The following is a 25,298-nucleotide window of genomic DNA, read 5'->3' as shown; positions in this document are numbered from 1 at the left end:
AAAGAGCAATAACAACAAAACAAAAAAACACTTGTCAGTGTAAAAGTCTTTGTGCCAATAACAGTTAAATTCCCTTCAAGCCTTTGACCAGCGGATTCTCTCCCTCCACAAAATTATTACGGTTTTCTTGGGATGACTTTCTATGTGATCAACAAAGAGAAACCAAACTAGTTTGCAATAAGATAGCATTTACATGAGATGGTGCTAATTAAAAGTACATTCTTTGAAAAATAAAAAAAAGAAGCACATCTTGACCAGATTCTTCACAGGTCCACTCTGACCACTTTGGGGGGACAGCAGATACGTTACAAGTATGTTTCCTCTGACATACAATATTGAACAATACTGGAAAAATGATGCTGGTCCATTAGGACACTTACCATGCGGCCACTCCTCAGCACAGGAGAAAGACAAGCTTGCTAGTGCACCAGATGGCACAGACACAGTAGAATTTGCTCAACAGCGCTTCTCTAAGTTTTGTTATTGTGTGACATTTTCTCCCTTCTCCAACACAAGTACTGACTAGAACTATTTTGTTTGTTTCAACTGGTAAGTATTTTTTTGGTATGAATGAGCATGTTCCTCTGTGTGTGTGTGTGTGTGTTCCTGTGAGTATATATGCACATAATCGTGTGTCTGTATATGTGAGTGCCCAACAATAGCATGCATGCATATATAAGTGAGAGAGCACAGACTGTGGGTGCTCACACGTGTAGAGGCTAAAGTCAATGGCAGCTGTCTTACTGAATCATGTCTCCGTGGGGGTGGGGGGTAGCAGTGTCTCTCACCACATCTTGAATTTATGGACTGACAAGACTTGCTGGCCAGCAGGCCCTAGTAATTCTCTCACCTGCCCCTCAGTTCTGGGATTACAGGCCTCTGCTATACCCAGCTTCTTGGGGGTCCTGGGGAACAAACTCAGGTTCTCAGGCTTGCATAGCAAGCATCTTACTGACCGAATCAGCTCCCAGCTTCCTTAACTGGTAACAATTATTTGACTCAAAAATTCTAATCTGGGGTCTGGGGAGATGGATCAGCAGTTAAGAGCCCTTGCTGCTCTTCCAAAGAACCTGAGTTCAGTTGCCAGCACCCAGGCTGGACAGCTTGCAGTCACCTGTAACCCTAACTCTGGGGGATCTTATGTCCTCCATTGGCCTCTAAGGGCATCCGTCCTCATGTGCAGACACCACACTGAGACACATAATTAAGAATAAAAAGAAATCATTTTAAAAATCTAACCTCAAGCATCAAGCCTAGTTCACTTAGATTCCTGGTGCCGGCTTATGGGGAAACGGAAGTTACGGGCATTTATTCCTGTGTATTAATTAGTTTATCCACAAATCCGTCCAATCCCTTTCACTCCTGGGCCTACGCTTAGCTTCTCACAGGGACACACCTCAATTAGTAGAAATGCCAGTCAGTATGACGAAGAATTATCATTTTTTTTTAAAACAGTCAAGGCCTCATTTTCTATAAGCCTGCTTCTTAATGAAAACCTCCGTCTGTCCCCTCAGGCAGCGCTTTATGGTACACTTGGCGAATTGAATAAAAGATACCTGTTAAAGCAAGGAAGGTTTCCATCGAGGCTGTTGAAATCTGATTTCATCTCAGATTCGAAAACTAATGTTGTTTTTTGTTTAACTAGATTTTGCCTGTCAATTTCCAGACCTGCTGTGCCGTCTGCCTGTATGGACTGCTGTGGTCAACACGGGGGTTGTAGTAGCAAATTTTATTACGGACTGGTAATTGAATTGAACAGGTTTACATTTGAATAGATTTACTACACCATGATCTCTGACATACTGCACGGGACTCAAATCCCTGCACATCCATAAAGATACATTTAAGAGGGTATCACCCTTTCCAGGCTTAGGGAGTGAGCCTTGAGCCACGGAGATGCCCAGGCATAATTGTGTATTTATATGCAGGGTACAATGCAATATTTCACTGTATTCTTTAGGCATAAAAGAAAGGAAAACAGTATTCCATACTTACTCATACCCATCCTATCTATGCTTCTGGAGAGAAGGGTAACGAGCTCAGAAAAATGCTATTTTGCCATCCGCGTGTTCATGAGGAAGTAAATGGGAAATAAATTACGATTTGAGCATGGCAGCCACAGCAGCACTTCCCGGGAAAACACGTCCTCTAAAGGCCTGATAGCAAGTGCTGAAGAGGTGCGAACCACAGATAAGCAAGGCCCAGTTTATTCTGAGCAACAACGTTTAATTAAACGCTGCTCACACATCTGCCTTCGTTCTCGCCTCCCTCAGACCCTCTCCTAGAGACCTCGAGAAACGCGATCTGAGAGAAAAGATGCGTCGCAGTTCATCTTTAAAGTTGAAAAGGCACACAGATGAGAAAATTACAGTATTGAAATCAGACTAATCAAAAACTCCCATCTCCCTAGACATGGAGGCCTGTCTCTATGTACTTCACTATTGGAAAAGAAAATCGGAGTACGAGGCTTTCATTGATACCTGACTTTTGCTGCATTCAAACAAATGGATTGCTTTTAAACAGAATGATTCCTCTATTTTCAGGGGTTTAAACCCTTTCACTAATCTTTATTTTTGAGCACAAGTTTAGTTTAAATCTCCCTAATCAGAGTAAATAATAATATAAATATAACCAAGACCAAAACCAAACTGTCCATCACTTATAACATTCTAAATTATGCTTTTGTGAGATTTTCTACAAAACAGGGAGGGGGTCCACCCTGTGAATTAAATTCTGTACGCTACTCTGCCAGTTGACTTAAGGCATTGGCTAAGCAAACTTAAAATCTTAAAATAGTTCATCATCAACATTATCATTATCATCATCACCAGTGGGTATCAAATGACCCTTTCACAGGGGTTGCCTAAGAACATCATAAAACACAGAAATTTACGTTAGGATTCACAACAGTAGCAAAATTAGCTATGAGGTAGCAATGGAAATAATTTTATGGTTGGGCATCACAATGTGAGGAACTGTATTGGAGGTCACAGCATTTGAAGGCTGAGAACCATTGACCTACAGATATCTGGCTTCTACTTCAGTTAGGTAGGTCGGCCTTTTAGTCACGTGTTCAGCCTTGTCAAAAGTTACCCTTTAGACAATTTCATGTGCATATTTACCAGCAGCAACCTGTGTGGCAAAGGAGCCTGGAAATGCGTCTGTTGTGTGGGAGGAGCTGCATGCAAATTTAGCAGATGGATTGGAAACCAAACAGAGGTCACTTATGACCAAAGGCCCCGAAATGAGAAGTCCCAATCCTCAGTTTTGTTTCCAGTGTCAGCCTGGCAACAGTCTTCACGAACCCCCTTCATCCCTGAGCTAGCCTAAATGGGCCTGCCTCTACATCCTTCCTCCTTCATATTCATATACTACATACAGTACATATATATGATCATATCACTGCACATCTTTTTTTCTGTTGGATACCCTATCCTGATCACCTTCCTGCAACACTTGAAAGTTGTAAGTTTGCTGACAGCTATTTTCCAAGAAAAGAGCCAAGCTGAAGATCAGACGGAGAAACTGAAGGGGTTTATTTGTCCAGTAGATGAATAAAGGCTAGCTGAATAGGGCAGGAATTCCCCAATCCTGTATTCCCTCTGTTGCACTCCTTCCCCCATGATAACGCGTATACCAAGAATGCACTGGACAGGTACAGACCTAGCAAATCTAGTAACTACACATTTAGTGAGACTCATCCTTCTCATCTGCAAATATGTGAACTTCAAATGTAAAACCAAAAGGCGAGGGACAGGGATCTGTTGTGACAATACATAAATTCCGATGTAGCAGAATCTACTCACGTCTATAGATAACTAACCTAGCTTTACTGTTAAGCTTCCTCCCATGACCACATGCTCATTTTGGTGCTTTTTGAAAACACCGTATTGACTTTAAACTCCAATGGGCTCTCTAAATACAAAGAGGCAAGTCTATGTGCAGTATGTAAAATGTATATCTACAAAATATGCATGTACAGAGATTCATTTAAAAAATACCTCCCCCTAGGAGGTTTCTTAACTATATAAAGCTTAACTATACAACTATGTCAGGACATGTGAGATAACGGAATGTCCTCAGCAGCCAATGGGTTTCCTTCCTGTGGCAATGATTGAGTATGGAAGCTCATTCAGTGTGCTTAGCACAGAATCCACATTCCCCGGCTCTATCTTCTTTTGTGGGTGCTATCCCCAACTTAAAACAATCAGAGCATCAAAGCATGAGTACATTCTATCAGAGAGAGTAAGTACTAGAGAGGAGTTTGAAAAACAATAGGGATGACCTTAACCCAAATGGTTTAAAGAATTGAGAAGGGGGTGTGCATTGAGTAGCCTCTTGGTTTGCCTCCATCTTCTTCCCTCTGCAAACTGTAAAGATCAAAGGCCCATGAACACAGTTCAACCAGAAGGGAACTACCTTCTGATTGGTGTCAAACTGCTAGCCATGAGTTATTAAAAACTTGGGTTTTAAGAGTATCTGGCAATCAGATTCAGGTACCTACTAACCCACCTTTTCTGATGGAACTGGTCTTGATCCCTGTTTTGATGGCCACTGCCCCCCCCCCTCAACCCCCAACCCGGAACACAGGATTCTGGGCAGATCCACTTACCTTCTTTGAGCATGCCCACTTTGAGACACTTCATGAAGCGGCAGGCCTGGCAGGATTTGCGTCTGCGCTTCGTGATTTCACATTCATTGGTGGCCGGGCAGCTGTACTCTATGTTACCTATAGTGCACAGTGTGAGGGAAAGAGACAGTCAGATTGACAGGTCAGGAGAGAGAGAGGCACCCCGAAGACAAGGTTAACTTTGCCATCCCCAACCCCCAAAGTCATGTGAGTGAGAGTCGTCAGAAATGTAACACGTGCCAGGAAGCTGGATATGCTGTTGTAGACATAAAATACGCCTCTATGGAAGCAGCTTGGCATAAATTAGCACTTTCAGAAAGGCAGAGGCAGGAGGATTGCCAGAAGGCCAAAGCAGCTTGGTCTACATAATAAGTTCCAGGCCAGCAAGGGCTACACAGTGAGACTATTTCCAAAACAAAACAACAACAACAACAAAAAAAACAGGGGAGGAGACAGATATTACCCTCTTATGATAATTATCTACTTGAATTATTTTTGTATCAGAACATTCTGCAAGACTGCTTTACATGTGAGACTAGGGCAGCAAACAGTCATGAAATAGTTGACCACAGAAAGTACAGTTTTCTAGAAGAGATTCCAAAGCAGTCTGTGCTTATGAAAATGTAAACACCAGAGGCTGGAGAGATGGATCCGTGGTTAAGAGCGCTCACTGCTCTTGCCCAGGATACAGGTTTGATTCCCAGCATCACACAACTGCCTATAATTCCAGTTCCAGAGGATCCGATGCTTTCTTCTGGGCTCTGCTGGTACATGCAGACACGCAGGCCCACATAGGCCCACATAAAATAAAATAACTGAATCTTATAAAAACAACAACAAACACACAAACAAAATGTCACATCTGGATGCCAGTCTACAGAGACGCATGCTTTGGGACAAGCTGCTTGTCCTTCTGCTGTGTAGACCTCTCGGAACTCAGTGATCCAAAGTTTACTGTGGGGCATTTCTGTTAGCACCTGGCATGTAGGGCAGCGACATCACTCTCCTGCTATTCTGGCTAGACATTCTTCCCAGCATGCTCCCCGGTGATGCTGAGAGTGAGGGTGATGGGAATAATGGCTGCCATTGCTGCCACCATCTTCATGGTGCTTGCTACATTATTTGTATAATTCATCCCAAACACCATGGAATGATGATAATAATGAACTATTCAGGTTATACTTTTACAGTTTTTATTGTTTTTAGCTATATGCAATAATCTGAAATGCAAAGCACGTAACTTGACATCTACTCTTCCAGTGTTTCTCCGAGACAATGAAATGTGGAGGGTGTGCTCCAGGCAGCTACGGCCGTGTAGAGAAGCTGCCTTGAAAAATAAAGACTGTCTCCACTATCAGCCCCGTCGTGGAGTACTTGAAGGTCTCCGGCTACTTCCTAACCCTTTCCCCTCGTGATTAAGTGCATTAGTACCCTAATGAAAATGCATCCTGCTTATTGCCCTCTTGGGAAGGGGGAGGTCATCACAGCGAATGCATAAATTGTCATAGGAGACGGTCCGGGCATAATTGCAATTTTGCTGTTCCACGCTTGCTGTACTCAGGGTCCATCGAGTCCCCTGAAACATGTGCAGATCCAAGTAATTAGCATAGAAGGCTGCCTGGGACCACAGCATTGATGAAATATTTCAGAGTTAATCACACTTTGTAAACACTGATTTATATTGACTACCTTTCTGTGGACTGATGCCTCCTCATTAAATAGGACATTAGTGCTTCGCAGGATTGTTCGGCCACTCCACCACGCGCCAACTGCTAATTCACCAGGAAGTGGTAACCTAGCCGCTTGGAACTACAGAAAATTGGTTAAGTATGCATGACTTAAAAAAAAAAGTCTTGAGCATTATAACTTGAGGTAAATTGACTGGCTAAATTAGCATTCTAATTCAAAGCAACTACTTTTAAAATGAGGTTAGATAATAGAAGTGATATTAACTGCATTAGCAAGAATATTCGCCATCACCTTCTTCAGAAATATCACTCAGGAGCTGGCGAAATAGCTCGTCTGGGTAAATGCTAGCTGCAGAAGGCCGGCTGACCGTGTGAGCGCAATCCCCAGAACCCATGTGAAGGCAGAAGGCAAGAACCAATTCCACGTCCTTGTCTGTTGCTCTCCACACAGGAGCACCGGCATTCGCTCTCCTCATGTTAGTTAAGAAGCATTTTTAAGAAAAATATTACTCAGGAAAAGGACTGGCAAATTAGGTTACCTGTAAAAGCTGTCTAGACCTAACAACCGGAGTTTCATCCGTGAATAGCATAGTGGAAGGAGACCACACACACACACGTGCACACACGTGTACACACACGCACACACATGCACAAATAATAATAATAGTGACGACGATGATGGAGACAGGCAATGATAAGGTAAGAGAACACTGGCTTGGTCAAAGCTGAGAATAAAGAGATTTGAAATCTGAGCAGTCTCTTTCAAATGTCCCCAGAAATCTATTCTGCATCTAAAGAATGGTGCTGTAGTGTTGTGTGTTTGTTTCTGGTTTTGCTTTTGATGTGGTGCTGTGAATAGAACCTGGGACCTTGCGACAGTATACAAGGCTGGCAATGAGCTATCCCAGTTCTGGTTTTATTTCTTGAATTTTATTTTGAAACAGTTTCACGAACTTCCCCAGGCTAGCCCGAGCCTCACATTCTTTCTGCCTCAGCCTCCTGAGTGGCCATCACCCTGGCTGACAGCTAGTTCAGTGTTCAGCTACCAGGTCCTTATATTCTCTATGATTTTCTCTATATTTATTTTAAAGGAAAGTAACTCTCTCTTAGAAAGGACTGAAAAATAATTTCAAAGCCTGGAGAAAACACTTTTAAAAAAAATGTCATTTCTGGCCATTTCCCTCTTTAAAACCAGTGTGATGCAATACATGTAATACACATGACGTAATACACATGTACACACACACACACACACACAAACACATACATACACACATTCCCAGCAAGGCATAAACATTCACCCCATGCCTTCAACTTGGTGGTGCAAATGTCTGTCACATGGTTCACGACCACACAAAAGTGTGTCTTCTCATCCATCTTTGGAGATGATATCCTCATTCTTCACAGCAGGACACTTTGGACAGGGACTCTGTCAGTCAGGTGCAGGCTCACACCTGAACCTGTATCATCCTCCTGATCACTGGCCTCCACCCTCCAAGCTTTAGTCCAGGATGGATGTCATTTGCACTCTCTCTTCCTATGAAGGCCTTGATCGTGTCTCTTCCCCAATGGAAACTAAAAGAGCTAAGCTTGGTGTTCACACCAATACAATACACCCCCACCCCCCACCCCCGCACTCGGGAAGATAAGGCACTGGGATTGCCATGAGTTCCAGGCCTGCGGACCCTGTAATAAGTAATAGGATAAAGAAAAGAAAAGAAAATCACTTCCCTAGCAAATGTAAGGTCTTACATTTGACACTCAGAATTACACATAGGAGCACACATGTGGGCACGCTCACTCACACACACACACACACACACACACATACATATACATACACATACATACAAACACACATAACACACACACACACACACACACACACACCACTGCTGTCCTTCTGGATTAAATCTAAGCCACCCGACTGCCACACACGTTCCTTTCCCAATCTCACTCTCATCTGCTTTTGCAGCAATGTCACAATTATTACCTCACATGAACCTCCAGATGCAGCCAATTTGATTTATTCAGGTTTTGCTGTATGTCCTTCAAGACTCCCCTCTGAGAATGATCTATTTCTGCCGCTCTTTTCTTCTTAAAATTATTTCCCAGACTCAGTGTTCAACTCCAATTCCATTTCAATCATTTATGAAAACTTCTCAGACCATTCTAGAAGGAAATGACTTCTGGGGATGCCTATCTTTTGAGGACTGTCATCTGATACAGACAGTCATATTTTGTCAGCCCTTTGCATACGCCTGCGCATGACTAGACAGGAGGACAGCGGAGGACAGGAGCCAATTCTTAGGACATGTGACTATCTCCAACCAAAGGCTTTGGTGACTCAGGAGGAGAGGGAGGCCAGGTTGATGGTGATGGCCTGTGCTCGTAACCCCAGAACTAGGGTGGGAGAGACAGGAACATCTCTGAAGCTGACTGGCCAGCCACAGGTTAGTGACTAACTTGTCTCAAAAGAAGAAAAAGTGCACATTTTCTGAGGAGCTATTCTCAATGTTGACCTCTGTCCTCCAAAGGAACATGTTCACATGTACATATACACACATACACACACACACACACACACACACACATACACACACACACACATACATATACACACAGACACACACACACACACAGACACACACACAGACACACACACACACACATACATACACACACAGACACACAGACACACACACACACACATATGCACACATGCACCTATGCTCACAAAGATTCCGCTCAGGAAAGTCAATGACATCACACAGGGAAAACTGTCTGACCTACGCTGTGAAGAAATGGGTCAGTAATGACATTGGTGTGGAGGAGTCTTCCCAGCGCCACAGGAAATGCCAAGTCTTTATGAGAACTTCCCACAATGGGGCCAGGAGTGCAGCTCTACAGGGACAATGCTTACTTAGTATGCGGGAACCCTGGGTTCAGCTCCACTGCCACTTAAAAACCAAGTGTGACATAGGCTTCAAACCTGGAGGTGGATGCAGGAGGATCAGAGGTTCAAGGTCAGGCTGGGAAGCAATGAGCCTTTATTAAAAATATTCCTTGTTCACAAAGCAGTCCTACATGTTTACATCATATATATATATATGTGTGTGTGTGTGTGTGTGTGTGTGTGTGTGTGTGTGTGTGTGTGTATGCATATACAAATATATAATACATATATAATATATATTCAATTTAGGTGCATAGAAGCTGTTTATAATGGATTGGGTATCCTTGTGAGCACTCTGTCTTAGAGAAGTCTCACTACACGAAGATGATAACCTTGATCTGACTAATAAACTCTGGTTTATATTTGGGAAACAAATCAGCATCACTCTAAATAAGTTACTTGCTAGAGGGAAGCCTAATTTTCAAGGCCTCCCACGGAGTTCCTCACAACACTGTTGTCGTCTGTGGTCACCTAGCCATCAGCATCTTTGATCGGAGTTACAGGCTCCTGAGACTTTAGCCTTCAAATGCCTTGCCTGGTGCTTTTAGGAATCAATTAAAGGGAGACACTTTATATTTGAAATCCACCAGCCCAAGCACCTGGATAACAATGTAGCAGACTCTTTGGTAAAGGTTCAAAGGCTTTCTTCCCACTGGACCACTGCCTCTCTATGGGACACTTGTTTTCCAATCCAAGTCACCAAAAGTAGAAACTAGACCAAAATAAATAAATAAATAACAAAAATGTTTTAAATCTCCAGTATATTTGGGTACCGGGACCTGGATAAAAGCAGCCAGGGCACAGCAGAAGGTACATTTCTCAGCCCAGCATTCTCATTGAAGACAAACAGTTTTCACAGATTATGGCTCACAGTTTTCTGGGACACATTTGTTAGATGGTGCTGGGGACTGAATAGGCAGCTCCTAAAGCCAGGGTTGGAGATTTCCCGGCTTGGCCAACAGGTGGAGAAATGTGCTGTGTTGCAGAAGGTGGAGGATCCACATGGAAACTTGGGGTGCTAAAACCAGGCTGACCAGAGCGATAGAGCAATTGCTTTTCAGAGCACCCAGGGCTCCAAGTACTTACTTCAGTCTTTTGTACAATTAGTTTGCAGGCAATATAATATTCTCACTTCCTGCTTAATAGAATCTTGCAGTTCTCTGGTGGATGGAATAACAGGGTGTGTGCTGGACTCCCGCCTAGAGGGCCGGGGGATAATTTGTAGATTCCTCTCAGTCACTTTGGCAGTGAAAGGGCCAAGTGATGGAAACTAGAACGGCATCTCCAAATAAAAATATATATGATTCACACCCCACAGGGCAGCCACGCCCTTGCATCTGGAAGACCTACGCTAGCTCTTGTTTCCAATCATGCTCCAGTCTTCAAGGTAGAGCCGATTCCAAGGCCACTGTCTGATCCCCTACTTGCTGTGAGTTTATTAACAAAACCAAATGGCTGTGGGTGACCCAGAGGGCACTACAAGTGGGGGGTTTAGACTACTGTTCTGCAGTATTAAGTGGTTTTAAAAACAATGGGCTTTGCTTTGGCTCCCAATTACAGAGAGAGCATCAAAGCCATGAGACAATAATCTGTAATAGTCTTGTTTTAAATACCCTAAAACCAGAAAAAGGATAGGGAGGAAAACCCCTTGTGGTGTAATACCCAAGTTTGTTCTGTTTGTTTGTGTTTTATTTTCATTTCTAACACAATGGGACTTTCTTTGCCTTCCTTGTTCTTGTTCTTCTCCTCCTTCTCCTTCTTCATTTCCTGCTTGTAATTTTCTTTTTGCTCCTAAGTGGTTTCAGCTTTTCCCACATAAAATAGGAAATGCCACCACTACCATCTATAGCTGAGCTTGGACAATATGAGCTCTTTACTTTCTGTCTGCAACCTGTTATATGTCACAATTACATCAGTCTACATGGAAGTTTGGGGAAGCACTGATGTGTATGCACACCTGTGTGTGGTGGACAGAGGAGGACACTGCCATCTGTCCCCTTTATCACTCTCAGCCCTACTTCTTTGAGACAGGGTCCCTCACTAGATCTGGGTCTCACTGTTTCTTTTCAGCTAAGCTGACTAGCCAGTAAGCTCCAGGAACTCTCTTGATGTGTGTCCACCCTTCCCTCTTCTTTTCTGACCCCTTCCCCCTTTCACTAGGGTCACAGGTACAGGCAGCCACACCTAGTGGGTTTTTTTCCCCCATAGGTTCCCAGGAGCTGAACTATAGCATAAGGGCCACAATGGCCTGACAGCACATTGAATTTTGAACATGAAGCACAGGCTTAATTCCTGAATAGAAAGAAAATATGACTTAAGGAAATGAGACTAGAAAGCACCACAAGTCAGTGGTTGGCTGAGCCAGAGAGAGAGAGAAAGAGAGAGAGAGAGAGAGAGAGAGGGGGGGGGGGCTGTGTTGGAAAAATGCTAACCTGGCATGCATGAGGTCCAGACAGGGAGAAAAAGGCCTGTAAGCTAGGCACCCTGAAGCAGAGGCAGGAAGTTAAGTAACTCAAGGTCATCCTCTGCTGCCCCAGGAGTTGAGTTCAAGGGCAGCCTGAGTTACAGAGATTGTCTAAAACAAACAAAAAAACAAACAACAAAAGAGGGAGGCCTTTATGCTCTATACAGAATGAGAAATCACTAACCGTGGTAACATGCCATAAAACAAGAGAAAATTATTTGGCCTTGATTGTTTTTCCAGTTTAAATATGATACACCTTGCCTCAATTTCCCTAGAATGATTATTTCTTTCTGTTGCAATTCTTTAAGATTAATTAAACACTGTATTGTGATTACAGAGAAATGGGAAGAATCATGTATGGCCACTGGGAATCCATCTTTACCATTTTAGCTAAACTATGGTTTAGCAAAGAATGTGGCAGCAATGAGTAAGGGAAGGAGAGAAGAAAAGAGGAGGAAACAAAGAGAGGGAGAAGCGGTAGGCTTAGCTTTACACTTCAGCTCCCTGGCTTTTCTCTGGGTGAATGTGAGCCTAGGAGTCTCAGTTCTCTGAATTACAAAGAACCACATTGCTTTGGATCTGTGTAAGAATTATATGGGGAAAAAAGTGTATTCCACTTCTGAGACGAAGGAAGGCAACCAGAAGGGTCCACGATTATTCCCTATCTCCATTTGAAGACCGGAATCTGAGCTTGAGAAGGAAGTAAAGCTCACTCTCAGGGTGGTGTAGTGAAACGTGCCTGGAGTTCGGCAGACAGAGGCAGGAGGATCTAAGCAATTGAGTACCAGACAGCCAGAGCTACAGGGAGAGCCTAGCATTACAAACCAAACAACACAACACAAAAATGAAAGCCAGAGGTACACAGGGAGAACCTAGCATTACAAATCAAACAACAGCACAACACGAAAATGACAACCAAACTTTGCAAATTCATGCAAAGATATGAAAATGAGTGACTCTCACTCCTCGAAAAACTGCACAGCGCACTGCTGTCTTCCCAGCAACGCTACAGTTCATTCAAGTCACTAAGGAGGAGACCAGGAGGCAAGAATGTAGATGGTTAGACCATCTACAAAGTGAATCTCAGACATATGAGCCACACCTCCTTGTAAATACTCCCTGCCCCTCACAGGAACCCAGATGGGTGACTGCCATTGAGCCTGATCTGGTTCTTACTGTAACAGAAGGCTGTCAAAACCCTCACCCTTGCCCCAGTCCCAAATCTGTTTATACTGATACCCCAATGCTCAACACCTTATCTCACAACTCAGCTCCAGGAAGCACCATTCTCTTCCCTCCTGGTCTTCTGCATTTTGTATCTCCACACCTATACTCCCAGGGTTCCCAGGACTGAGTTAAGGGTCCTGATGCTGACAACCTCATTTGATGCTCACCTCTCAGGTGAACTGCCCCTCCACCCCAGCTATACAATCCATTAGGACAGAGACATTCTGGGTCTGTGCACAGTGAAGTCAACAGACCATAGAGGGCACTCATTATCAAATTATTTTCAAGACATCATCTTAACATGTGGTCTGGTTGACCTTGGGCTCAGGTGAACCTTTTGCCTCATTGTCCTAAGTAATCCGTCTTCAAGGAGCATCCCATAGTAGCTACACCATCCACTGACTTTTTAGGGATTCTGTTCTTTACTGTCTCATTGCAGAGTCTATGACCCAACTCTTCATCCAAAAAAAAAATAGACAGTAAGAAAAGAGAAAAGAAAGATAAAGGAAAGTTCATATTCAGAAAGATAAGAAACCCTCCCTTCTCCCTCATGTGAAAGCTAGCCAATACATGGTCATATGGATGTATGTTATAAATGTATGTGTCTACATGGATGTATGTTAGAAATGTATAGTCTACATGGATGTATGTTATAAATGTATGTGTCTACATGGATGTATGTTAGAAATGTATAGTCTACATGGATGTATGTTAGAAATGTACATGTCTACATGAATATATGTTAGAAATTTATGTGTCTACATGGATGTATGTTAGAAATGTATGCGTGGGGAGAACGTTTAGAAAAACGATTGCAAAGGGTAAAGTTTGGAAAGATCAGATCCTTGCTAATGAGGTCACATGCTGAGTGTATTACTGGTAAGTTCTCTTCAAAGAGACACTACTCTCTGGTTGTTTCATCCCCATCATTTTGCAGTCCAGGGAGGGATGGCTCCACACTCAGCTGCTCCCTTTACAAGACATCCTGACATCCACCCCAGTGATTTCTACAGGCACTTCTGAAAATCCAGGTGCCAACACGAAGAACAGCAACCAAAAACACTACTGATGGTAGCTACCCTTGGATGTGCTCACTGGAACACCTACAGTGCTGATGGGCGCTTTAAGCCCAGGAGACTAGAAGACACACCGGAATCAGCTCACAGGTGCCAGAGGCAGGTTTTGAACCCAGAAAGCTTAGCTCCAAAGCCTGCACTTTTAAGTAGAAGGTGATTCTACTTAACTCTAATCTTTTCAAACTCATTACTGACTGTCATTCAAAGTAGAAAAATGCATTGTACATGCCCTGTCCTCTGAGCAGTTTCTTTGTGTAGCTCTTGTTGCTACAGTTGTTGGACAGAGAGAGCCTTTTGAAGCCTGACACAGGACCCCGGGAATGAGAGGGTGAGGGTGGATCTTGGCATTGTCTTTTGCTGGTGTCAGCCTTAAGGGACCTGGGCAGCTGTGGGGTAGGATAGGGTTGCTTTGAGAGAGTGAAATCTCTCAGCACCTCGGGAAGAAATCCTTCATCTAGTCTCATTGCCACTGTGGTCTGTGGCCAGTTTAATTCCACAGAAACAAACAGAGCATGTCACCAAAGCAACGGGTATCGTGTTGTACACAAAGCATTTTGAAGATCCTAGAATAATGCTATTGTTCACGAAGGGAAAGAAAGGACTCCACAATCACCAGGGCAGGCTCTAAAATATATCTGACGGGCTGTGATAAACGTCTACTAAAAACGTATTTGTTGCAGATACCTGTGGTGTATACACCTGGTATTTCAGCACGTTGGAGACTGAGGCAGGGGGATCTTGATTTTGAGGCTAGTGTAGGCTACACAATAAGATGCTGTCTCAAAAATCAAAATGAAACAAAAATCCCAGGGCCTTGCATTTGTTATGCAAGTACTCTCCCAGTGATCTTCCCCTCACCCTTACCCCAGTATTTAAGTTTCTATAAGGGTAAGGATGAAGTCACAGAAGTCCTTATAGAAGGGTCACCTCTGCCACAAGGAATATGTCACACCAGAGCTGTCCATAACTCCAAAGCTGCTGTGTTCCATATCCAACATCGGCTTTTCTCTTCTTGCAAACTATAAGCAAGTAGACATATTCAGCTTCTACAACAGGTGAGTTGAAAAGAAGGGATGGGCTAGCGAGATGGGTCAGTGGTCAAAGAGCTCGCTGTGCAAGAATGAGGAACTAACTCCACATTCTCAGTATTCACTTTTAAAAAGCCAGGCACAGAGGCAGCTTCCTACAATTCCAGTGCTGGGGAGGTGGAGGTAGTAAGCTCCAGGACCAGAGACAGAAGAGATGGCAAAGGATGTGACCTCTGCCTGTCCACGCGTGTAAGCTGTGCACTTATGTCTCTCACTGCTCTCTGGCCTTTCTCAAATGGAAACTAAGTGAAGAGGTACAGAGTGGTCATCGGGACCCAATATGGGACATGTCCACATTCACTGGGAAAGGATGCTCAGAATCTAGCCACAGGCTCAGGGTGTAGCTCAATTGGTAGAGTGCTTACTTAGCCTGGGGGCTATCCTAACACTGGATAAAAACAGGCCTAGTGGGCAGTGAAGGCCAGAGGACCAGAAGTTCAGAGAGTATCCTTGAGTCACACACTGAGTTCAAGGTCAGCCTGGGCTACAGGAGTAAACCTCAGAGACAACCTTATAGAAGTGTGTTAACGTGTGCTTATCTCTACAAAAGAGCTGGAAAAGTCAAAGGTAAGACAGGACTGAGGTCACAGAATGTAACAGTGTTCTTTTGTAGTAAGAATGGAAAGTTCTCCTCCTTCAGAAAAATATTCATTGTTATGAAACAAGAAAGAGAAAAGACACCAGTTCTGAGCTGCCGGCTTCTGTGGTTGAGAAGTTTATATGAATAGACTGTCATTCTCACATCAGAGCCAGGGAACACGAAACCTAGATGTCTCAGTGGATCACGAGCTTGCTGCCATCCCTAGGAACCCACATGTCGGAGAGAAATGACTCATAAAGTTGTCTACTGCCCTCTATAAATGCACTGAAGCTTACATGTACACACACACACACACACATACACATACAGAGAGAGAGAGAGAGAGAGAGAGAGAGAGAGAGAGAGAGAGAGAGAGAAAGTGAGAGACAGACAGACAGGCAGGCAGACAGATACACACAGAGACAGACAGTCAGACAGACACACACACACCAATAAATAAATAAATATCATCCAACAAACAAAACACCCATGAAAGCCAGGTCTGGGGCCTCATCCCTGCAATCCCAGCCCTGGAGAGGCTGAGGCAGTGGGATGGCTCCAAGTTCCAGGCCCACCTGGGCTACAGAAAAAGACCCTGTCTCAAATACCAAACAAACTAAAAGCAAAACCAGCCTCTCCCCATGAGAGCTAGAGAAGGAGTCTGTGACACACAGGACACAAGAACAGATATTATCATGGTCAGTCTGGGACCAGTCGAGCTAGATGTGGGAATGAGGGGCAGCAGGTGAAAGGCGCAGGGGTCACAGACAGAAACCAGGAGGCGACGCAGCACAGTTGGGCTCTCCAGCTTTAAACTTCAGGGATTTCTGAAACGAGTGATAAAACCCTAAGCATTGTTAAGCCTTAAGCCTGACTGTCTCCTTTCTAAAAACCCTTAATATTATCTAATCATAACTTTTGTACTCTTCTTAATTCCCTACTTTCGTTTTATTTTAACAACTTAATGGGGAAAAAAGTGTTCACGAACTACAATCTCTTCAGAAAAATGTGGCCTAAAATTACAAAAGCTTCAAAGAACTTTAACATGTCCAAGGCAGAGTCATAACTGTGGGTTCTGATTCTCCCAAGACCGGATTGCTCCCAACACTTCAGTTATTAGTCTAGAAAAGAATATTGTGATGGCAAACCCTACTGTCCTGGGATGATAAAGAATTAAGATTATGAGAAGCATTAAAACAACAATGCACATGGTAAAATCTAATATGTTCAGCATCAGCTCTGGATTCGTGGCTCCAGTGAGGAACACATTCTACTCTTGCAGAGGACCTGACTGGGTTCCAGGAAACCATGTCAGGCAGCTCATAACCATCTGTAAGTTACTATTATTCCAAAGCCATAAATACTTCAATAACTAGTATAAAAACAACGTATAGAACTTAGAAAACGAAACAAACGATGTAGACTATCTAGTTATGTAATTACCTGTGAGTAAATCCAAAGAGGTAAAAGATTAAGCAAACAAACAACAACAAAAGAACCTTTAAATTTGGGCACACACACAATTCCTCAATCAAAAAATGTTTAAGCAGTCACCTCAAAACTATTAAGAAAACTAATAAAATCAAAGAAGAAGAAATGACATGTGCTTATGAGGATGTGTGTGTTAGTGGGAATGCAAGTTGACAAAGTGGCATGGAACACAGTAAAGATATTCCTCAAAAACTACAAAAAACAGTTATTCCTCACTGGCCATTTCATTCCTTGATACATTTTCACACAGACTACAAGTGCATTCTGGGAGGGGTGGGGCTGGGTTTGAATCCAGAGTCTTACAGATGTCAGGTGAGCTATAGCTAAGCTGCATCCTCATCTTGACACAGAACCTGGTAACTTGCCCAGGGTGACTTTGAAGAAGCTACATTGAACATTTGGATCCTCTGGTCTAGCCTTCAATCAGAAAATGGCATCTTGTATAGACAGGTACCCAATGGTACACTCATAATTTAAGCATCCCAAAGGTAGATGCATGCTAAATGTCTCTCAAGAGATGAATGGATTAAAAAATATCAGCTACATACATACAATGGAATATTATTCAGTTTTCTAAGGGAAGTTCTGGAATATACCACATGTCATGGATGGACCTTGAGGATATTAAAATTAGTGTGAGTCACAACAAAAGCTAAACACTAAGTCTTGGGATTTCGCTTCGGGATGGAACACTTGCCTACCAGCTACCTCCTTGCCTGAGCTCCATCCCCTTGGACCAGAAGAAAATACTGCATGGTCTTCCTTGTTCTTGGCTATGCTTATGTTCTGTGTCTGGGCCTGCCCACTCATAGAAACAAAAAGTCGAATGAACTTAGGGCTGGTGGCAGGAGGAGCTATATCAAGGCCACAGTGTAAGGGTCACAAGACAGAACTTTAAAGATCTGCTACTTGGCCAAGTGAACACAGTTGACACAAGTGGCTAAGGTTTTAAATTTATGTTTTTTACCATGATGAAGTTAAGTTTTAATATATATCTACTGATTATAATCTTAGAGAATGAGGGTAGACTCCGTTGAAGAACATGAACGTTCAAGGGACTGGTTTCAATATCCAGCACCAAATACACAAATGTCCATGGATATATTTCAGCTGTGAGTGCCAAAACTCTTCAACAGAATCCTTCACCAAGTTTTGCTTTTAGGCGAAATTTTTGAATGCTGTTAGCGAGCTCCAGGACAAGGACTATTGGTTTCCCATGGTAGTGACTGAAAGGGGATTGATTCAGTTCATAAGAAGATGATTATTAACCTTTAATTCCTAAGATGCTATCTAAGTTTATTAAGTAACAAATCAGAAAAATGTACCACGACTCTGGCCTTCACCCTGAAAGGAAACAACCCTGCCCTGTACCTCAAAATTTGTCCATTTCCAACTGATTGATTGATTAACCTATTGATCGACTGTGCTCAGGCTAGAACTCACAGCCTCATTTTTAGGAGGCAAGGACTCTACCATGGAGCCATGCCAGCATCCTGCACTTTGGCTTCTGAGAGTGTGTTTGCCTCTGAGTCGGGAGAATCCTGTCAACCCACATCTTCCTCATAATCATCAGAATGTCACCCACACCAGCAGGGGCTCTGGACAACCCTACTCTCGGAACTTCTTTGTGTTTCCTGGGTCCATCAGGTGGACATTCTCACATACTCCAACCCCGTTAATCTATGGCTAATTTTGGCTTCATTGAAGGAAGAAAATTATATAAAAACAAGCATTTTCAAAGCCACAAAGCATAAAGTTTTATTTATACCACTTTACCCTACAGCACTGAATGTGTGTGTGGGCTGCTCCTACTAAGGTCGAATTTCTCAAGACTAATCGAGCATGGTAAAATAGGGACAAAGATGCCACTGCAAGTACAAAGCAAATCTTTGTCTCAGGAACAAAGAACAGCAAAAATTCTGGAGATAATGTGCCTAGAAGCCTCCCAGCAGGGTGAGAGTTGAGACAGGAGGATTTCTCCAAGTTCAAAATAGGCTAGGTGTGAAATTTTTTCTCTAAGAAACTGAGGTTAATACATCCGTAAAAGACTTGGCTTCTACTCAAGGGAGGGTGAGAAGGAAAGTCATTACCATGCCAACACAGGTACCAGTTCTTTTGTTTGAGTTTATCTTGTAATCAAAGAATACCCTCCTACCTCTTCATCAGTCAAAAGACAATGTTGGCTATAGTGCCAGGTGCTGAGGGAAAGGCCAGTGAACTGTAGGCAAAACATCAGACACACCTCACTTGCTGAGAAGTTTCAACATCAGGGGAAACATTCTACTCTGCAAAACAGCCAGGAATTGAAGTGACCCACAAAGTTCCTGAGACTTGGAAGACCCAACAAAAACTTCTTAGCGCTCTGGAATGTTCAGATGGTAAACTGTACCAGCAGAAGTCCTGGGAATCTTTGGAATAAAAAAGGCAGGGGGAGTTGCTTCCTTCAGTGAAAGAGTGCCTCAGAAGCAGGGGTGCACGAGGAGACAGGATACAGATCACTAGGGGAAGAAGCAGGCTTCCTGCTAGCCCTAGTCCCAGGACTTGATCTCAGTCTCTAAACAGAGATTCAGTTAAAGAAGTTCCCAGGAATGAATGAGGGAGGCTTGTGCAGTCTGACTGCATGCTGAGGCAGGGGCTGGAGGGACAGCTCAGAGGCGGAGAACACTTGCTGCTCTTACGGAGGACGTGGGTGTGATTCCCAAAACCCATATGCATTTGTAAAGACAATTTATTATAAATGACAGCTTTATTTTTCTAGGTTCTAGAACATAGGCCCTGTTTCAAAGGCACTAATAGAAAGATAGGGTGTTCACTTACCTATATTAGAGTTGATTTAAAATACAAAGTCTGAAGTATGCTTTCAGATATGACTATAAAGTTTGTTTGTTTTTTTTTTTTTTAGTTATAGCTCTTGCAATTGCGTCATTGCAATGACAGTACAGTATCTTTGCTTTGGAGACAGGGTCTGGCCTGGTAATCGCTACATAGATGAGGAACTTCTGATGCTCCAGTGCCCACCTTCACAGAGCCGGCATTCCATGCATGTGTCTCCATACCGGTTTTTTATCTGGTGCTGGGACCCAGGGCGTCATGAGTGCCAACTGAGTCAGATCTCCAGCCCTTTGCATAATTGTTCATTTTAGTGTTGGGGGTGGGAGGTGGGGCTTTGGGTAAGCAGGGAACTGTTTACCACAGAAAAATATACATGCTTACCCTCTATTTAAAAATAAAATTAAATTAATACTAATGCATGTGATATAATATGCTGTGCTCTTGCTTCTTCCCAAGCACCTTCAGGAGTCACAAAGGCAGAACATAGGACCAGATAATCTACACATATATTACTCCAAAAGTTATTGCTGTTTGCTTATTAATTTGTCAGTGAATTAACTAGCCTTTTAAACATGGTACTAAAGTTTTGTTGCAGCTGGGAGTGTAGCTTAGCCTACCCCACTGACCCCAAGGGCCAAAACCCCTGGGTTCAGTCCTTGACACCACAGAATGGAACAAACCAGAGCATACTTCACTGCTGATTGTTACAACTTCCCTCGCACAGCGGAGTTCTTATCTACTAACTCCCAAGTGGAGCAGACACTCTAAACGCCAGACATCAAATGACACACACATTCAAGTGGCTTTCAAAAATACAGTATGTGCACTGTGTTCCCAAAATACACATAAATAAGACCAGACGCTCTTGCGGTGGGAAGGGGACGTTTCTTTCCTAAACGCAGAGGCTAAAATGTTGTGAGGGTCATTGAGTTTATGCATTCCACTCCTGGATAAAAGACAGAGCATATATGGGACACAGTGCTATTGTCATCTAGACACTCCAGGGATGAGGCAGGAGAACTGAGAGTTCGAGGCCAACCTCGGCTACACAGTGGGAAGATTGCATAGACAATTTAATCTATGAGAACAATCACTTTGGTATTACATAATCCAAAAAGCCAACATTTTAAAACACCATTAATTACCTTATCTTAATTTTCAAAGGTTCTGCTTCATGCTTCACTATTTAATACACATACATATGTTTACATGTAACTATACTCATATATGTGAAGATATACCACCACATATGTGTACACCTAAGTCACATATATGTATATATGCACAGACATATGGGTATATATACAGGCATATTCAAACATACACACATGTACATATATTCACAGATATATACATGTGCATATGCATGTACATACATGCGTGTACCTATTCACATACACCTATATGTATGGACACATGCTTATGAACATAAATGAACACATGTATTTGTGTACCTATGAACACATATATACATTCACACACATATACATATACACATATGCACACAGACACTTGTATCATAATGTTCACAGGTGAATAGTACACATGGGGTTAAAATAGTAAGAAAACGAACACATAAACAGTAAAGATGCTAGAAAATTCTGATGCTTGAGAAAAAAAAGATGTTCACAAAGCTGGGGCGACAATTAAAAAAATTATCAATGGTGTGAACTTACTTAATATTTGATCATCCACTTAAATAAAGGACACATACACCAGCTGCCTAGGAGCCCTGTAGCGTGAGCCTGATTGCTCAATACGCCTATAGAGTTGCCAGCAGAATGTTTGAGTCTAGACAGAATTTAGCCTAACTACGGCCAGGAAGTCCAATGGAACCCTGCCCTTATATTCTTAAGACCCAAGCTTAGAGTACTTTTCGATTTTTAAACAGCTCAATAAATGAAACTAGGCAGGCAGCGCAGATCAGAGAAGGTATGCTGCCCTCACATTCCCAGGTAGCTAACATGCTAAGAAATTTAGGTTCTACTGTCTGGTCTACCTTCAACCATCCAAGCAACAGGACAGCTTCCCTGACTCTCTGGGCAATCCTTGGGAAATGAAGTCCTACCTACTGCCTCTCTAAATCAAAAGACAGAAGTGAACGACACTGTCTTCAGGACATTCATTCATGCAAAACCTCTCCACCCACAGAGAAAGTCAGCAATACTCTTACTACGAAAATAAACACTGGACCAGCAAGGGATAATGTAGGCATGAGATCACATCTGTAATTTAGAATTTGCAACATTAATGCATTTCAAAACAGATTAGGCAGAATTAGTATCAAATGCAAGAAAAAGAAGAAAAGTCAATTAAACTTACCACAAAAACTAGTTCAAGTTCTAAGTCAAAGTCACTGAATTACAGACAGCAATTCTTTTGAAAATATTATTTCTGTCTTCAATTCTGCCTCCAAGCTGATAATCACAGAGATTCATCAAGTTAACTCAGACATCCCTGTATTATTTTAGATTTTAATTATAGAACATAGTTGAGCTTTTAAGTTGACGTTTACTATAAAGTTCTATAATTATTTTTTCCATGAACTATTTTAGTAGGAGATATTTCAACACATCCCTTTAGAGGCTCATAGGATGCATTCTCTCAGTATGTGAGTTCTTAGTTTTTTCTTGATTGCTGTAAATGGTCTGCCCTAAGACTATGATTGCACACGATGGTTAAAAAATGATACATTTCTCAAAGACCCTCCAGGACCATAAGATCTGCTTCCACAAAGCGTTGCACAAAATAATTCACAGTGCAGAGGAAGTTTCTAGCACCAGACACAGTGCCTAGGTTCCATTCCTCTCAACAAAAGCCCTCAGGCCAGCATTTAAGCTTCATGTTTAGGGTATAAGTTGGGATTCTATCAATGCACTTTGTACCTGAGGCCATGGACATTGGAGAACAACCCTCTTATAAGAGGCTGTGAAGGTACCAGGAGGCAGCATGGAACACTCTATAGCCCAGATCCTGAGTGCCTGGGACCCTCAATTGCCTGGCTAGATGCTGTAAGCCCAGCCCAATTCTGAGCAAGCTCTCTGTTAAATCCATCTTCTAGAAGTGGAACGGGATCAAAGGTCACGGCTGGAGTGCACTGTTATGAGATCTGTGAGGGGTGCCTGGGGCAGATGTTTGGAGGGGGTTATTGGCTTGGAAATATTGAGAAGAGATCAAGATCAGGTGGGCCAGGGGTGGGAAGGAAAAGCAGCTGAGCTGTAGGCTACTGCTAGGTATGTCTTCCCCTGCTTCTTTGGGACACACACCCTCCAGGAGTTTCAAAACAAAAAGTTCAGAATGGACTTTCAGTCTCTGAAACTGTGTTTGGTCCAATAAGAAAACAGGACATTTTTATTCTGCAGTAAACCCTGACATGTGATTTTACCATAGTTATAAATATGGTATGTCATTTCTTTGGTTCTTGATGGTATGATCAGAACATTTGGACAGATCAGAACATCTCCAGGAGGAGATGAAGTATTTTGGGACAGTAAATATGTCTGAGGGACCGTGTTCTATATACTTGGTTTCATTGCTGTGTTGACCTTTTGAAGCTATTTAAAAATCTATGAGTTCAAAGTACTGTCTCAGGCCCGAGTGTTCAAATTAAAATCTGCCCCAACAGCGAGCTCTCTCCATCTTTGGAGCTATAGGCCCCATATCGATGACTATTAGGGTATGTGCTTTTGTTTTCTACCACAAAGTGATTTATTTTTGAGGTATGGAAGATAAAAGGCAGGGCCTTATTCATGGCAGGCAACTGCGCTGTTACTACCTCCATTCTGAGCACTTTTCTTTCTGACAGGGTGCCACTATGCAGCCCAAGCTAGCCTTGAACACACATGCTCTCATCTCTGCTTCACCAAGGTCTGGGACTGCAAGCGTGGACCACACGCTCAGTGGGGAACGCAATGTTTAATGTAAGTCCCAAGATTTTGTTTTCTTTGTTTAACTTTTTCGTGTGTGTGTGTGTGTGTGTGTGTGTGTGTGTGTTGACAGAAAATGAACCTACTTGCTAGGGTCTTACACATGCTAGGTAAACCTTCTACCACTTGACCACCAAGCATCATCTGTTCCAAATCTTATATTCTTACACATATAATTTTCTGTTTTGAAATGGGGGGGTGTATAAAACCAATTTTCTTCATTCTAATGCTGGAATAAAAGCTATAATGACCTAGTGTTTTCTGTTAAATGTATTGATATGTTTTGTGAATGTTTTCCTTTTTGGGAAAAAAAATTCCAAAGAAAATTGTGAGGGACAAGGAGAAGAAAAAACAAAAACTTTCCCCATTTATATATGAACTACAACCAGAATTAGAAAAAGACAAACAAAAACAAAAGTAATGGAATCATTCCTTCCAAATCAATAACAATGGAAACATGGCAGCTGCTGAAATCCTATCAGTTGTTAGGGTTACATTTGACAGAAATGTCAAAGTCCTTGCAAGCATCTCAACAACTGGGGGTATGGCCAAGTAGAAACCCCAGATTTAGCATATACAAGGTTCTGGTTCCCTCCCTAGCTCCCCACAAAACCAAACAAAAAGCTCTCAAAAAACAAAGCCTGGACTCTTGCCCACTTGTCCAGTAGTTCCTTGGAAATAATTAGTAAGTAGAATATGCCTTCCTAATTGGCATTCAGTGAAATCCATAATTAATTGTCTTTTCAAGAGTAAAATATCATAGTCGGCTTTGAAAGAACAATACTCAATATTTTTGTCAAAGCTTGCCACGGTCTATGTTTAGTTCCAACTTTAAGAATTATTTGATCTACCATTTGCTCCTTTTGTCTTTTTCTTTAAGATGGGTTCTTACCATGAAGGCCAGGCTACCTTCAAACTTACAGCTTCCTGCCTCAGCCTTCCCAATTGCTGGAACTGTAGGTATGGAGTGCCATGTCCAGTTTGTTTATTTTTGTACAACTTTTAAAAAATATATGCTTACTTTAAAATTTTTAGTTCATTTTATTTTCAATTCTAGAGTTGGACCACATTTTATTCTATAAAATAGGCTGTGTTTTCTTGTCCATTCTTTCAAACTCCTATTTATTGCAGACCAGTAAACAAATAAATCCACCAAATAAGTCATTGTAGTACGAAGAAAGATCCTTAAGAGTCACTACCGCCCACAGATTAGCCTTTGGCTACGCATGTCCCTTAGGAAGGCAAGAGACCAGAACCAGTCCCGGGTGAGGCCGAAGTCACACTTACATAATGTCCTGGCCATCGGGGCTGTGAGACAGAAGTAGGCAGGCCTAGTTCTC

At 42.5% G+C, this 25,298-nt stretch overlaps 1 protein-coding gene across 10 annotated transcripts in view; it reads right to left on the bottom strand.

The window, feature by feature from the left end:
- Positions 1-25,298, bottom strand: part of Esrrg (estrogen related receptor gamma) — a 612,799-nt gene that overhangs the window by 149,541 nt on the left and 437,960 nt on the right. For all 10 annotated transcript variants that reach the window (XM_075989429.1, XM_075989425.1, XM_075989426.1 and 7 more), the window contains one exon: positions 4,613-4,729. In XM_075989429.1, the coding sequence (XP_075845544.1) occupies positions 4,613-4,729 (117 nt within the window). The remainder of the gene's footprint in view (positions 1-4,612; positions 4,730-25,298) is intronic.

Source organism: Microtus pennsylvanicus, chromosome 10 (genome assembly GCF_037038515.1).
Source record: "Microtus pennsylvanicus isolate mMicPen1 chromosome 10, mMicPen1.hap1, whole genome shotgun sequence".
NCBI classification, from domain to species: Eukaryota; Metazoa; Chordata; class Mammalia; order Rodentia; family Cricetidae; genus Microtus; species Microtus pennsylvanicus.
This window is presented reverse-complemented; position numbering and strand designations above follow the sequence as displayed.